This window comes from Leopardus geoffroyi, chromosome E2, assembly GCF_018350155.1.
Source record: "Leopardus geoffroyi isolate Oge1 chromosome E2, O.geoffroyi_Oge1_pat1.0, whole genome shotgun sequence".
Classification (NCBI taxonomy): domain Eukaryota; kingdom Metazoa; phylum Chordata; class Mammalia; order Carnivora; family Felidae; genus Leopardus; species Leopardus geoffroyi.
In genome coordinates, this window is record NC_059335.1 from 47,670,986 (window position 1) to 47,688,311 (window position 17,326).

General features: G+C 38.7%; 1 protein-coding gene across 4 annotated transcripts in view; it reads left to right on the plus strand.

Moving 5' to 3' along the window:
• PHLPP2 (PH domain and leucine rich repeat protein phosphatase 2) overlaps positions 1–17,326 on the plus strand; it is a 79,966-nt gene that overhangs the window by 42,837 nt on the left and 19,803 nt on the right. For all 4 annotated transcript variants that reach the window (XM_045443394.1, XM_045443395.1, XM_045443396.1 and 1 more), the window contains 8 exons: positions 590–715; positions 2,027–2,181; positions 4,725–4,871; positions 5,251–5,481; positions 7,168–7,370; positions 10,545–10,605; positions 14,071–14,166; positions 16,391–16,546. In XM_045443394.1, coding sequence (XP_045299350.1) covers positions 590–715; positions 2,027–2,181; positions 4,725–4,871; positions 5,251–5,481; positions 7,168–7,370; positions 10,545–10,605; positions 14,071–14,166; positions 16,391–16,546 — 1,175 coding nt within the window. The remainder of the gene's footprint in view (positions 1–589; positions 716–2,026; positions 2,182–4,724; positions 4,872–5,250; positions 5,482–7,167; positions 7,371–10,544; positions 10,606–14,070; positions 14,167–16,390; positions 16,547–17,326) is intronic.

The following is a 17,326-nucleotide window of genomic DNA, read 5'->3' on the forward strand; positions in this document are numbered from 1 at the left end:
CTTTTGAGGAATTGCCAGACTGGTTTCCAGAGTGGCTGAACCATTTTACGTTCCCACTGCAGTGTATGAGGGATCCAGAACCTGCTAATATTTGTTATCCAACATTTGTTATTTTTAACTTTAGCCCTCCTAGTGTATGTGATGTGGTGTCTTTCAATTTTGATTTGCATTTATCTAATAAGTAATGATGTTGAACATTTCATGTTATTACTGGTCATTTCTCAAGTCTTCTTTGGAGAAACATGTGATCAGATCTTTTGCCCCATTAAAAAAAATTTTTTTTAATGTTTATTTTTTGAGAAGAAACAGAATGTGAGCAGGGGAGGGGCAGAGAGAGAGGGAGACACAGAATCTGAAGCAGGTTCCAGGCTCTGAGCTGTCAGCACAGAGCCCAACGTGGGGCTCGAACTCACAAGCTGTGAGATCATGACCCTAGCTGAAGTCAGTCACTTATCCGACTGAGCCACCCAGGCGCCTCTCTTTTGCCCCATTTTAAAAAATTGACTTATTTTTCTTGTTACTGTCCTTTGCTCTCTGACTAGGATTTTTTTTTGTCTTGGTCCTGGTTTCCTTGCCTCCTCCTCCTCAGGTGGAAGAAGTGAAGCGACGGCAGCACTCCCTTGCATTCAGCTCAGCTGGAGCCCAGGCTCAGACCTATCATGTCAGCTTTGAGACATTGGCTGAGTGCCAGAGATGGCAGCGACAAGCGTCCAAGGTGATAAGCTGTCAAATGTCCTGATGTGGTGATAAGAATGTAAAAGCCCAACAGAAATGTATCTTGAAGCTGAACTCACTCCAAAGAGAGTGAATTGTAATTCTTAGGTATCTTCCTTTAGGCTCCTCTAAGTTTATAATGAATGAAATAATAGAATTCCACCCGGTCCTTACCTTATTATTTATGTTTGCATAGTACAAAATGTATTCAAACATGTTTTCAGGTGCATTTTACCTTTATACCATCTCTCTGAGAAGAATTGAGACACAATAAGATTCAAATCACTTTCCCTCCACCACTGTGGTCAGGGATAGATGGAGCCATTCCCTAATTCCTAGACTAGTCCTTCTTGGTCTGAATATATTTAGTACAGCTGTGATGAACCACTTTAAATTTGAACTTATTATGGGACATGACCTGTGATCCTGTTACAAACTATTCTTCTGCTATGCTGAGGATAATTAGCTTTTCAGCATAATTTCTGCTTTTTAATCTTTAAAGATGCAGTGCTCTAAAATTGTATTGCAGTTTCCAAATTTTCTTGTTCTCCCAGCTATCTTTGCAGAATTTTAGCACATTTTTCTTTGTGGAACTAAATAGTTGCATAAAGTATTGTTTTAGTATAATGAGATGCCATAAAACATGAATAACTTTTCTAGTGATTTTGTTTGGTTTTTAGACCAATTTTCACAACCTATCTTTTATTAGCAGACTATTATAGAAATAAAAACTTGTTTTGGTTTTATTGAATTTTATGTACTTCTATTGTAGTGGTAATGAAATCTGAATAAACTAATGTCAGTTTTAAATAGCTATTCCATTCTTTTGACCTTATAAGAGAAGTTAATATTTTTTGAGCACCTTTTGCATACTAAGCAGTGTGCTGTGTGCTGAATTTATTTTATCCTCACAACAGATGAAGAAACTGCACTAGTAAGTAGCAGAGTCTGTGGGTACAAAAGGCCATGGCTTTCAATATCACACAGCCTGCCAAAGTTTTGTATAGTTATTTTGAATCATCTTATCTTCTTGCATGAAATGTTAACTTTTCCCCTTTATGATTTTTTTTCTTTTACTTACAGATACTTTACAGCTTACACCATTGTGTGTTTCAAGCAGCTTAATGGTTTTAGGAAAAAGGAAAAATGAACTGGTTTTTATAAATGAGTAATTGGATCTCATTACCTTTTTTTCTTTCCCATTGTTAAAATTAGCACTTTTTTTTATAAATGGCATTCCTTCCTTTGCTGGGTGAGAGACATTTGTTCTGCTGCTCTAGCTGAGATGGCTCTTCTCCTTGACCCTATTCAGGTGGTGTCCCAGCGAATCAGCACCGTTGACCTCTCGTGTTACAGCCTTGAGGAGGTTCCTGAGCATCTCTTCTACAGTCAAGATATCACCTACCTCAACTTGCGACACAACTTCATGCAGCTGGAAAGACCAGGGGGCCTTGACACTCTCTACAGGTATGTGGAGAATAGGTTTCCAGAATAACTTACTCAAACCAAATCGTGATCACTGTCTTAGTTGTACCTGAAGGTGAGCATGCTTAACATCATACACATATTCGAAATTTTTCTCTATTTTGAAAAGGAGTAGAATTTTTATTTATGCTTTATTTATGCTGTTTTCTTTTTTTTTAAAGTTTATTTATTTTGAGAGAGAGAGCGCGCATGCGCACAAGTGAGGAAGGGGCACGGAGAGAGAATGTCAAGCAGGCTCCACACTGTCAGTGCAGAGCCTGACACAGGGCTTGAACTTACAAGCTGTGAGATCATGACCTGAGCCAAAATCAAGAGTCAGTCGCTTAACCTACTGAGTCACCCAGGCGCCCCTATTTATGCAGTTTTCTTACTCCCCCTTTCCCTCCATAAGACAGGAGATAGATGCAAATATTCTGTTACGGAGGCCACAGTGTGCTGCCATTGAGCTAGACAATCTTGTTATATAATTCACTGATAGTGACGCCTGATCTGAAGCCAGGGTAAATTGAGAGATTGAGTGTATGGCAAGTTTTTGAATCCTAAGTATCAAACTTAAATAACTTAAAGGAAATAGGCCTAATTTCAAGAATTCCACTCCCAGTGTGGGACTTTTATCTTTGCTGTGTGCCTATTTAAGCCTTAGACAACTATGAAACTTCTCCCCTCTGATAAAAGAACCATTCTACTCCTTAGGGACTATGGCCCATATATTTTCCATCTTTGTTAGAATATATTCCCCATTCCCTCCCTCCACCCACGTTACCACCCTCCTCCCTTTGAAAATGGATGGAAGAGGATTGCTTGGGTGGCTCAGTTGGTTGAGTGTCTGACATCAGCTCAGGTCATGATTTCAGTTTGTGAGTTTGAGCCCCACATCAGGCTTGCTACTGTCAGTGCAGAGCCTACTTTAGATCTTCTTTCCCCTCTCTCTCTGTCCCTCCCCCACTTTTGTTCTCACTCTCATAAATAAATAAAACATTAAAAAAAATTTTTTTAAGTAAATATTTGATATAACTAATTGTGTGGGCTTGTGAGCAAGGGAGAAATTGGACATTAAAGAATTCAGATTACATGGTGATTAGAAAGATAATACACATTGAAAGTACGTATTTTAGGGACACCTGAATGGCTCAGTCAGTTACATATCTGACTCTTGATCTTGACTTGGGTCTTGATCTCACAGTCGTGGGTTTGGGCCCTGTGTTGGGCTTCATGCTGGGCATGAGGCCTACTTAAAAAAAAAAAAAAAGTACATATTTTACTTAATAATAATATTTCTAAAATAATTTTGAGAAACACTGTATTTTTATCTCATCTGATGTGTTTTACAAAGTTTTTTAGATTTAAGCCTATATTTAGTAATGAGATAATACTTTTAATTATATTGTTATGTAAAAACAATACAAGCTATCATTTTAAGTGAGTTTCTAGCATTTACTAGTGTTTTCTTCTGAGTTGCTGTGAAAATAGGGTTTTATCTAATTTGAGGGATGTATGAGGAATTCTCAAGTCAAGGCACCAAGCCAAAGGAACAGTCAGTACTCAAGGTCAGGACAATTGGAAATGAAAAGTTGAAAATTTGGAAGAGTGACTCAAATCTAGGAGCAGGTGATACAGATCGGTATCATGGAAAACACCACCTCAGCCTTACCTTCTTGCACTAGTATAATCATAAGTATAATATTCCTAAGTAGAATTAGCAGAGTGATTCCTTTAGATCCAGTTTATGATGATATTATCTCTAGTTAAGATGGCATAGATACTTTTATTTCTAGGAACAAAACAGAAGCATTAAAAATTACTATTTCATGTTCTCTGTTAGATCCTATTACAGTAAAACTCCATTAATACATACATACTTTAAAGCTCTAAGTGTCCCATTCATTTCAAGTGATATTTGAGCCAATATAAATTTCAATATGTAAAAAGAAGTTGCTTATAATGGGATTTGATGTACATATTTTTTAGCTATTCCTGTGTGCGTTGATGAATTGTTATAAAATTTTATATATTGCATGTAGAAATTTCATAAAGGAAGAGGTTTTAAGCATATCAATAGGACTTTGATATGAGATTTTCTTTAAAATTTTCTCCGTTTTTAAGGAGAAGAGAGAAGAACTCCCATTGCACTAGACCTGATTTCCTTCATTGTATGGTCCCAGTGTTAGGCATCTTAGTGTCTGTGCTGTACTCAATGTTTGGCAGGTAGTGAGTGCTCAACACATATTTGTGGAACAAATTCTGCAGTAGACATCTAAAATGATGGCTACGGTGCCTGGGTGGCTCAGTCGGTTAAGTGTCTGAGTTTGGCTCAGGTCATGATCTCACGGTCCATGAGTTCGAGCCCTGCATCAGGTCTGTGCTGACAGCTCAGAGCCTGGATCCTATTTCAGATTCTGTGTCTCCCTCCCTCTATGCCCCTCCCCGACTCACGCTGTCTCTCAAAAATAAATAAATATTAAAAAAAATTTTTTTAATAGATGGCTTTTTCATTCAGCAGTATAATTTGTACCTTTGCTTTTTAGATTTTCTCAGCTGAAGGGCCTGAACTTGTCCCACAATAAACTTGGGTTGTTTCCTGTATTGTTATGTGAGATTTCTACCCTGACTGAGCTCAACCTCTCCTGTAATGGATTTCATGAACTACCAAGTCAGATTGGCAATCTGCTAAAGTAAGTATCTGACTTTTTCTAGACTCATTTTTTACTTGCAGAGTAAGGAGCTTGTCTGGCATTTGGAATGAAGGTAGTCCCATGAGCTCTTGCAGTGAAATTAATCATGTAAGTCTGAGGATTCTAGTCAGCAGCAGTTACTTGCAGCAGTAACTAGTTATTAGTCCCTCAGTTTCAGTAGCAGAGGTTCTGACTATTGTTGATGTTGGAGGGACCATCCATATCAGTTATGTGTATTTCATTGAGTCTCTATAGATAGGGTATTTTATTATTACTGGATTCATAATAAATTAGTGATGTATGTCAGAATCCATATTTCTAGTTCTTTTCATTCCAATTAAAACCTTTCATAAAGTCTTGTTTTGTTTTCTTCCTACAGTCTTCAAACCCTCTGTGTTGATGGCAACTTTCTGACAACTTTACCTGAGGAATTGGGAAATCTGCAACAGCTTTCTTCCCTGGGAATTTCCTTCAACAACTTTAGTCATATTCCTGAGGTTTATGAGAAACTCACTATGTTAGATAAAGTAGTTATGGCAGGAAATCACCTGGAAGTCCTAAACCTTGGGGTGCTGAATAGGATGAGCCATATCAAACATGTGGATTTAAGGTGAGGCCATTTTTCACCATGCCTTCTTCTGGGTGGACCTCTGATGTCCTTTTACGTTTTCTCTTTATAAAGACTTTTCTAAAACATTTTCCAAGCTGTAGTAAAGCTTCAGTTTTCACTCAGTAGCAGAGAGATTATGAGTGAGGTAGGTATACCATGTGATAGACACTTTTACATTACCTTTGACAAAGGTTGTTCTGAGTTACCCTCCCAGCAACATTTTGTAAGAATTCCCATTTCTACACATTCTTGTCAATGTTGGATCTTAGCAGCCTTTTTCTTTATTGTCAGTGTAGTGGGAGAAAATAATACTTCATTGTTTTAATCAGTATTTATTTACTTATGAGTGAGGTTGAGCATCTTTAACAAAAAAATTTTTTTAATGTTTATTGTTGAGAGAGAGACAGAACGTAAGTGGGGGAGGGGCAGAGAGAGAGAGGCACACACACAGGATCAGAAGCATGTTCCAGGCTCTGAGCTGTCAGCACAGAGCCCAACACGAATGGGCCTTGAACTCATGAACCATGAGATCATGGCCTGAGCTGAAGTTGGATGCTTAACCGACTGAGCCACCCAGATGTCCCCGAGCATCATTTTAATATGCTTATTGGTAATTTGTATTTTTCTTAAACTTGACCATTTTTTATTGAATCATTGGGTTTCTTCTTGATACCCATTATATTAGATTTTAAATGTTAAAGGTTTTCCTATGAATTTTTTATGAGTTTTATTTTCTAGTTATAATATTTTCCTAAAGAAAGCTGATAAAAGACACATACACATAAAAGACACACATACACATAGTGTAAATGTCTGTCATTTACACTAAGCCATTGATGTCCCTTGTAAAGAAATAGTAACAGAGGGGCGTCTGGGTGGCTCAGTCGGTTGAGCATCCGACTTTGGTTCAGGTCATGATCTCACAGTTCATGGGTTCGAGCCCTGCGTCCAGCTTTGTGCTGACAGCTTGGAGCCTGGAGCCTGCTTTGGATTCTGTGTCTCTCTCTCTTTCTGCCCCTCCCCCACTCATGTCTGTGTCTCTTTCTCAATAAATAAACATTAAAAAAAATAGTTAACAGTAAAGTGTATTGAAATACAAGAAAATGAGAACATGGCTATGTGCACTAAATCCTATACTTGGGTAGAAGAGAACCAAGAAGCCATTTTCTATAATTTGCCCTTGAACTACTCCATATAGATACAGATTATTTTCCTCTCTAGTAATTAATGAAATGTGAATCTTAGCATAAGAGAGAGTAGGCAGAGCAACGGGAGAAAGTATGGCTGCTTCCTCTTGGTCTCTACATGGTGCACTACGACTGCTTTGCTGCTCATTAACCCAGAAGGTTATGTTCATCTTATTGTTCATTTGGTGTGCTTCTTCGTGCCTACCTAACTTTATTATGTCTTTGGATGTAAGTTTTTAAGTAATTGTTTGTAGGCATGATCCCTCTTCCCTCTCTATTTAATTTGTATATGTATTTGCAAGTCTGGATTGCCTAACTTAGTTCATAAAGAAAGAACTCAAGGTACAGCTCTTCAGGGTTATTAATACCTTGCAAGCCAAAGCAAGTAGTGAAATTTTTTAGTTGTTTAGAAAAGAAAGAAAGAGATCATACCTCTTTTCTTTTGATAAGCACACTTAGTAGAATTTATTTCTAATGATTTCCTTATTTCTCTATTAAGGATGAACCATTTGAAAACCGTAGTTACTGAAAATCTGGAGGGAAATAAATACATCACCCACATGGATTTGCGGGACAATCAACTGGCTGACTTAGATCTCAACTCCTTATGTAGCTTGGAGCAGCTGCATTGTGAGCGGAACCAACTGAGAGAGCTGACGCTCAGTGGCTTCTCCCTTCGAACTCTGTACGCCAGTTCGAATAGTGAGTTCTCCATCCAGCCTCCTATTTTTTTCTCTTGTAGCTCGCAGTCAAGAGCTTTCTAAGAACAGTGGCATCTGTGATGTTCCTCAGCCAGTCTGCAAAGTGTGGTTTGAGGTTCATGGAGACCAACTTTGTCTTTTAAGTTTGTTTTTAAGTTGGCTGAGATAAGCATGAAAAGGCATTGCAGACTACTCTGAGATTCCCTAAGTGAGTATAATCACAGGCATTTTGCAAAATAACAAGGTAGGAGGGTGGGCAAGCATGTTCAAAACAGAATATCAGGAATAGTCTAAAACAAAGGTTGGGAAACTACAGCCCAAGGGCTAAATCTGGCCCAGCACCTGTTTTTATATGGCCCATGGGGAATGAGTTTTCACATTTTTTAAGTAAATTTAAAAAAAAATCAAAAGAAGAATAATTTTGACTTGGGAAAGTTATATGAAATTCAAATATCAGTGATACATCAATAAATGAAATTTGGTTGGAAGATACCCACATTCATTTGTTTACATATCACTGCATGATTGAGTAGTTGTAAGAGACATGGTATGGCCTGCAAAGCCTAAAGCATTTATTAAATATTTAGCCCTTTACAGAAAAAGTTTGCCCATCTCTAGTCCAAAACTTTGTACTGCCTCAGTTCTAGAATGAGAAGCCCCTTATTTCAATAGTGATTTGCTCCAGGAATATTGTTCATTGTAAAAGACCTTGTATTTGTCGTATTATTTTTATGGAAAGTTCTTTTTTTTTTTTTTTTTTTTTTTTTAAGTTTACTTATTTATTTTGAGAGCAAGAGAGCACACACAATGCGGGGAGGGACAGAGAGAGGGAGAAAGGGAATCCTAAACAGGCTCCACGCTGACAGCACAAAGCATGACAGGGGGCTCGAACTCATGAGCTGTCAAATAATGACCTGAGCCTCAATCAAGAGTCAGATGCTTAACAAATTGAGCCACCCAGGTGCCCCAGAGTTCTTTACCAAGGAAATTATAATTACATTTCCTGTGTTTCAGGAAGGATGGGAAAAGATGTTCAGTATCACTAAGTGCCAGAGAAATGCAAATTTTGATAATTCCATTTTATGCTCATCAAATTAAAAATTCCCACTAAGCGCTATTGAAGATATGGAGAAGCAGCAACTCTCCTACACTGCCAGTGAGAGGGTCATTTGGTAAAGCCATTGTGCAAAGCACTATAACAGTGTTCAGAGAAGTCAAAGATACATGTAGTGCATATTCTGCCAGGTGCTATGCTTGGAATATCTTCCAGAGACACCCGCATGTGCCCAGGAGATGTGTACTGGAGTGTTTCTCACAACGTTGTTTGTTACGGTGAAAAAAAATATATATATGACTCTTGATAGGAAAATGTATACACTAAACAGTGACATGTTTATACAATAGAATACTGCACAGCAATGGAAATGAATGTCCTAAAGCTTTGTGTATTAATATGGATAAATCTTAGAAACATTGTTTTAGCAAAAAAAAAATGCATAAGTATATGTATGTACACCAAGATAGTTGTATCAAATTTCACACACACAGAAAAGTTGTTTCCTTAGCTCTGTGTTTACCAGAGAATATAAAAGATCCATGGGAATGATAAAATATTCAGGATGATGTTTACCTCTTGGTATGTGCAGTGTTTTAATTCTTGAAAAAGTCTGAAGCTTAAAGACAGAATTTGAAGATTTGTTAAAAGTTGGATGATGGGTGAAAGAGTGTTCATTATTATATTCTCTTTTCTGTATCTCTAAAATACATTATTAAAATAAAAGATAGTTATAGACTTCTCTTTTCACTGCCTTTTATCATGTTAGAGAAATTTCAACTTGTAGCGTAGATTAATTGCTTGGGTCAAAACAGTGTCAAAGCTGATAAGTATCGACTTGTGCAAGTTCTAGATATTCTTGTGAGATGGTAGTCGGTCTTTTGTTGTGGAAATGTTTACTATTAGCCCTATTCTGTGTTCTAAATGTATCTAGAGAATGAATGAGTGGCCCTGCTAGAAAAGACCTTATAGACATAAATGCTGTCTTCAGTAACTGGGATTCTGTCACAGAGCTGTACCAAACGGGGCTTGTTTGAAGTTAGCCGCTCTGTTTACAGAAAGAATCCTTAAGTTCTTAACCTGGAAAAATTCACACCAACACTTGCAGTTCTGATGTCCCAAAAGTAAAGAACTCAGCTTCACAAAAGAATTATCCAAGTGATCAGTTAGTATAGGAAAAGGCACTTGACCCCACTGATCATCAGCGATGTGCACATTGAAACCCCAGTGTGACACCACTACACACCTATCAGAATGACTAGAATAGTCCTTGAAAATCACTGAAAATACTAGTTGTACATTGGTCAACCACTCTGGAAAACTGTGTGGAATTATCTACTAAAGCTGAACGTGTACTCAGTAACCCCAAAGTGGAAGAGACTTAAATGCCCACCAGCTCTAAAATGGGTCCATAAGTTGTGGTATAATTACATAAAGAATTTTATATGGCCATGAGAATGTATGAACTACAGCCCTGGGCAGTAATAGGAACAAATGTCACAGGCACAATGTAGAGTAAATAAAGCCAGAGAAAGCATTATGCAGACTGTGCATGTGTATTTATGTGGATAGGCAAAAGCCATCTGTGGTATTGGGAGTTGGGGGTGGGGAGGGAGGTTGCCCTGGTGGGCAGTGACCAAAACAGGGAAACAGGAGTGAATTTCAGGGCAGCGGGTAATATGCTGTTTCTTGATCTGGGTACTGGTTACCCTGTTGTGTTCTGTTTGTAAAAATCAATTGATCTATACACTTAAGCTTGTTGTACTTTTCTGTATGTATGTTTTTTACTTTAATTAAAAGATACTGCCCGTAAAAATCTAATTATTAAAATTTTTTTTTTAAGTTAGAAAGCTAAGTAGTCACAGCTAACATTTAGCAACTTCCTGTGCTGTGTGAGTCCAGACCAGTATACAGGATCCTTTAATCAGTTGTTTCATTTGGGTTTCAAATCAGGTAAAGTTAGTCAGTGTCAGTTACCCAGCTTTTTGTCTTTAGTTCATCTCAGGAGATGACATCAGTTTTTTCTCTGGTGATTTCACTAAACCACTTTGCTGTTGTTTACTCTCTCAGTTACTTTCTTCTTTGGAGAGTATCACTAACACCTGTTTGTTTTTTGATTAGGGCTGACAGCAGTGAATGTCTATCCAGTACCCAGTCAACTCACTTCTCTAGAACTTTCCCGGTGAGTGTGTCCATGAGAGTGGTGCTTGTTTGATTCTTAATATTTAAGAGATGGATGTGGATACTTTGGTGGTTTCGAGGTGTAAGACATCTAAATACATGAAAATATTTGGATAGCCTGGGGAAGGGAGAAAGAATGAGTGGAGAAATACTTTTAATGGCTGTACCATCTATTTAAAGGGAAAGTCCTCTTGAAACAGAAAGATGCCTGTGAAATAATCTTAAAAAGTCTGCAGATTTAGAATGAGATGCAAACAAAGGAAACCTTTTATCCCCTTCATGGCAGTGATTTCCTTTTTGCTGTCTGGAATCAGAGAACTCGTCTTGGTTTTTAGTAACTTATGTTAACAATTTTATTTTCTTTTTTGATATTCTTATGACCCATGTTGGTCTTATGTTCAGAGAGATATTAATTATATTCAGGATCTTATTACTTCCATTTGTGGACAAGAACAGATATAACTGAGGTTTTGCTTTCTTTCCTTCATTTTTAACACTTTTCATTGAGGAATCAGTGGCTGAGTTTTAGGGCCTAGTGGAGAGTGTGACAGTCAAGCCAGCAGTGACAGGGCAGCATCGTAAGTGTGTGATTATAGATGACAGAGCAGGTAGAAGGGGCAGTGGATGGGGTCCTATACATATGGCCAGGATTGTTGTAAAGATTAAATGAGGTAATAAATGCAAAATATTACCATGGTGCCTGGCATAAAATAGTCTTTCGGGGGAATATTAGCTGCTATATAACTAGGTTTCTTTTTGTTGTTTTTTTTATTATCATTATTATTAAGCTGTTGTTTTAGATTCCCTCCCATCCATTTCTTTCTTTCATACCTTTACAGCAAAACCCCAGCATGGATCAACACTAAGATTTACCTTCTCCTCTGAGTTTCATCATTACCAAAGAAAATCATATGGACACCACTGTAAATTCACAGTTTCCAACCTCATCAGTGCCCTGGGCATTGGCTCCACATTGTCCAACTCCCCTCACCCTCACCTGCACTAGCCCCAACTCCTTCACTCTAGAGCTTAGCTTCCCACTTGATCGAGAAAGTAGACCGTCTTGGGTGATCTCCCTGAGCGTCCTATCACCTTTCTTAAATTCATGTAATTCATATCCATTTTCAGTTTCTTTCTCTATTCAAGGCCAGTCCATCCTCTGGGCCAGGGATGGCGTCCACTCTGCTGCTCTGGACCTTGCTCTGTAGTCACCACTTCCTCACCTCTTGTGTGTGTTCACTGTCTTTTTTTTTCTCAGTCTGTACACACACTCAATCTCCTCTGTCTTAACAGAGTCTGCTCTATCTTGCAGCCCTTCTAGCTGCTATCTATTTCTTCTCATCTCCTTTTTGTCCAAATTTCTCAGTAAGTATTTTCATTTGTTGGCTGGGTTTCCTTGGTTCTCATTTGTTTATCCCACCACAGCTTGCTTTGGACCTTCTCCTGTGGAACTTTCCTATATTGACACTGTTAATCTTGCTCTTTTCTTCAAACATCCTTCCTCAGTTGGCTCACATGATCTCATTTTTTTCATGCCCCTTCGACCACTCCTGTCCCTTGCGTACTTTTCTTCCTCAGCTAGCCTTTTACAGGTCACTTATTTCAGGTCTGTCCTCACTTCCTGCTTTCTTATTTGACGGTCTCATCTATTCCAGTGATTTCGGCTACACTTCGGTATCAGCGTCACCTGGATTGCCAGCCCACACCTCTTCTTCCAGCCTCAGACCCATGTATCCAGTTTTACATTAGACATTTTTGACCTACCTGTCTCCAGCTACCTCAAATATGTGCAAAACGAAACTCTGTATCCACTCCTCCAGCCCTGCCTTAGCTTGTTGTCTTGTGTCTGTTTCAGCTTTTGGCATTATTGTAAGATAGTCATTTCAGATGGACACCACTCGAGACTCACATATCCAGCCTCATTTGGAGCCTCCCACTCCTTTCTCTGGATATGATTTTCTCCCTGGCAGTCTAGATGAGAAGCCTGAAAGTCATTTTTTATTCTTCCCTCTGCTCTACTCCCATGTCTAATTCATCTCCAAGTTGTTTTGATTTTTGCCTCCTAAGTATTTTTGGAATCATTCCCCTCCCTTCCATATGTATCACCACCCAGTTAGGCCCGTGTCATTTCTTGTCTGGAATTCTGTAACGGCTTCCTGATTGTTCTTCCTTTTACTGATATAAGCACCTCAGTCAGACCTCTGTGTATACACAGAGTAAACTTTTAAAGTACAGCACTGGGGTGCCTGGGTGGCTCAGTCAGTTAAGCTTCTGACTCTTGATTTTGGCTCAGGTCATGATCTCACAGTTTGTGGGTTTGAGCCCCGCATTGGGCTCTGCGCTGACAGCATGGAGCCTGCTTGGGATCCTCTCTCTCCCCCTTTCTCTCTCCCCTTCCCCACTCATGTGTTCATGCTCTCTCTCTCTCTCTCTCTCTCTCTCTCTCTCTCTCTCTCAAAATAAAGAAATAAAGTACAAGACTGTGTTCCCCACTACTTACAAACCCTTCAGTGATTCCTCTGTACCTGCAGGATAAAGTCACAAACTTCTAGACATGATTTAGGTCTTTCCGGCTTTGTTTCTTAACATTTGGCTCTGTATTTGCTGCTCTGGGATCACCAGACTGCTTATTATTCCCCACATACGTCATGCCATTTCCTTTCTTGTTTCTGCTCTAGTTCATGTTGTCACCTCTTGCTTGGTTTGTCCTCCTCATCTCGGGTCATTGTACAACATTCTTCAAATTCCAACCCAGATGTCATATTTCTTGGGGAGTTTGCCCTGATCCATGTCAAGCAAAGTGCTCCCTTCACTTAGCCGTCGTAACACTATCTGAGTTTCTCCTACAGTGCCAACTTCTTTCTGCCTTGAGTTGATCTATCAATCAGTAGGTACTTTGAGCCCTAGCGAAGCTAAGTAGCATCTGAAAATGGAATTCCTTTTACTGAGTATCTGCCTGGTGCTCTACTAAATGCTTGAGTTCAAATTCTAAATGATTTGCAGCCTTCCCCCACCACTTGTCTTTTGTCCCTACTTCCTTACTTCTATTCATTTGGTTCATTTTCTCCAGAATTTCTTTCTCTTCTCCTTCATTCATTCATTACCTGTGGAAATCCTTCTCATCTTGAAAGTTTGTTTAAAATGCCACTCCTTTCATTGTCTTTCCTCATCTCTCTTTCATCTCACTACTTGTGTGCTTTCCTACTGCTCATAGCCTTTGTGTCTTGTTGAGGAGGTAAAATAATTGATCTAATATAATGCACGTTTCCGTCTTTGTCTCTCTGTCTTTCTGTCAGCAGCATTCATTGAGCACTTAGTATTATATTCCAGGTAATGCACTAGGAATGCCTTGGGGCCCGTGCTCCTGCCTGCAAGGAGCTCAAGGGCTGGTTAACAGATACATTACAGACTAGTGAAAAGAGTTCCACACATCATCAGCAGCAATGCCTTTAATTATTTTCTGTAGAAACCTGCTGGAGTGTGTCCCTGATTGGGCCTGTGAAGCAAAGAAGATGGAGATACTAGATGTGAGCTGTAATCTTCTGACAGAGGTTCCCATGAGGTATGTGTGTGTTAACATATGTATGCATTAATATATATATGTCCGTATGTATGTATAATTATTTTCCTAGATTTGTGTTGCCTTTCAAAGGTACTTTCATCTGTTTGTTCGGTAGGTATTGAGTACCTGTCTAGTGCAGGGCAGTGTGAATTGCTGTAAGGCTAATACATATTAGCCTTACATATTACTTACATAATAGTAAAGGCTAATGCACAGTCTTGGCCTGCACGGAACTTGGTAAGTGGATAGTTGGGGTAAACTTGTGCACAGATAACTGTGATAAAATGTAACAAGGGTCACTGGCATAGATCAGCGATCTGATTGTGCTAATAGATCATTTGTATTGGATAAGTTTTATGAACTGAGTAATGTTCTAAGAACTTCACATTTATTATTTAATCCTTTAACCACCTTATTAGATAGACGCCGTTATTCTCATCTTACAAATGAGAAAACGAAGGCTTTTTGTGGTTAGGTAACTTGTCCAAGCCAACACTTAACTAGGAAATGATGGGAGCCGACATTTGAATGTAGTCGTTCTTATTCCAAAGTCTTCACTCTTCGTCATTACACTGTATAAATAAAATTCATTGAGGAGGGCACCTTTTGGGATGAGCACTGGGTGTTGTATGGAAACCAATTTGACAATAAATTTCGTATTTAAAAAAATAAAATAAAATGCTTTAGAAATTAACAACTTTCGGGGCGCCTGGGTGGCTCAGTCGGCTAAGGGTCCAACTTCAGCTCAGGTCACGATCTCACAGTTCGTGGGTTCGAGCCCTGCGTCGGGCTCTGTGTGGACAGCTCAGAGCCTGGAGCCTGTTTCAGATTCTGTGGCTCCCTCTCTCTCTGACCCTCCCCCGTTCATGCTCTATCTCTCTCTGTCTCAAAAATAAATAAACGTTTAAAAAAATAAATAAATAAAAATAAAAAAAAGAAATTAACAACTTTGAACAGTTAGAGAATGCTTCATGAGAGAATTGCATATTTGAGTTGACCTTTACAAGATGGTGAGATTTCTGTATGTGGAGGGGGAGAGAGGGAAATGCTGGGGCTGAGGGGATGATATATTCAATAGCACTGAGATGTAAAATGTGTGCTTATCACCTAGTGGAGTCTTTAAAGTAAACTGGAGGCTTACAGCATGGTAGGTGTGAATGCAGCCTTTGGAATCAGACCTTCATTCAAGTCCTGATGTTCATGTAAATGGACCCATGCAGTTCATATCCATGAATTAATAGTTGAAGTGGCCTAGCACGTTTTAAGTGATAGTAGTAGTTTTTGTTATAATAAATTTTGTTGATTATAATCAGTTACAGTTGATCCTTGAACAATGGGGTGTCCTGACCCCTACACAGTTGAAAATCCATGTGTAACTTTTGACTTCTCCCAGAACTTAACTACTAAGAGCCTACTGTATACTGGAAACTTTACTGATAACATAACATCATATTTTGTGTGTTGTATGTATTAGATACTATATTCTTAAAATGAGAAAAGAAAAATCTCATTAAGAAAATCCTAAGGAGGGGGCACCTGGGTGGTTCAGTCAGTTGTGCGTCTGACTTTGGCTCAGGTCATGATCTCACGGCTTGTGAGTTCGAGTCCCGCATTGGGCTCTATGCTGACACCTCAGAGCCTGGAGCCTGCTTTGGATTCTGTGTCTCCCTCTCTTCTGCCCCTCCCCCGCTCGTGCAGTGTCTCTCTCTCCCCTTCAAAAGTAAACATTGAAAAAAAGAAAAGAAAATCCTAAGGAACAACAGGTATACTGTTCTGCATACACACACACACACACACACACACACACGTGTGTGTGTGTGTGTGTGTGTGTGTGTAAAACCTGCATGTAAATGGACCCATGCAGTTCATATCCATGTTGTTCAAGGATAAACTGTGTATTAATAAACTGAATTTTTGGTGCTGTCTAAACTTAAAATGTAAGTCAATTTATTCTAGAGATTGCTTTTTTTGTTTACGTCTATTCTGTGCTGTTTGCTTTCATTAAGTCACCTTTTCCCAGAATGGCCTTAATGACTTCCTGGTGGGAGGTGGGTAAGCATATGGTCATGGCCGCTTTGTTGGCTCAAGTGCCTACCGGTGATTAGACTGTCTAGAAAAATATGTTTCTATTAGTTTACTGATTTCAGTGAAATAGCCAAGGGCAGACTCAGAAAAAATGATTTAAGTAAGTTTTTTATTTGTTTCTTTGTACTGTTCCCCTTAGAATTCTTAGTAGCTTGAGTCTTAGAAAACTGATGCTGGGGCACAACCAGGTACAGAGCCTGCCAGCCCTGGTGGACCACATCCCTCTTGAGGTGCTGGATATTCAGCATAACTTACTCACCAGGCTGCCAGATACTCTCTTCTCCAAGGCCTTAAAGTAAGTACTATAAGGTATATTTAGAAGAGCAGAATCATTGGCTCAACAAACTGCATTGACTTGTCATTGGAGTGACCTTTGGAACTATATTTACAGTGTTTATCTCACGGTCTAACTGTAGGTAGAGATTTATTTATTTGTAATTTATAAGAAATAAAATATGACACTGTTGTATGACGTAGTAATCTTCAACTCAAAGGTTGAAATAACCATCAAATACTTAAGTTTTAGTGTTGTAAACAATTTCAAACGGGTTGGGAAATTTCAAACAGATTTTCATTTCAGAAAATGAATACATTTATGACCTCTTAAAGAAAAATCACAGTACTCTGATAGAGCTTTCTTGGCAAGTGGTCAGCTTTTGCATTGGGATAAAAGGACATATCACTGAAATTAATTTAGGTTTTGCTTCTTGCTTTATCGATCTATCCTCAAGTTACATTCTTTATGTGCACTGCTTTTTTACTGCCTACTTTGAAAATTGTGCATTTAAAGGTAAAATTGTTCCAAAAGGTATTATTTGCTTTCTCATTATAAGTTAACAGATAGTATGTCTTCCAATTACTTCCTGTAATCAGGTTTATCTGTCTAATACATATGTCACCATTAAGGAAAAACTAGTTTTAATTATAGTCTTCTGCAGTAGGGAGAAAGCAATATTGTCTTCAGTTTGGAAGTGGAGAAAATGGAGATGAGCAGTAGTGCTTTAAATAAGGCTACAGGGTATATACAAAAAGCATTTAGCTCACAGGTGTCTGGCTTGTTCTTTGGCAGATTATA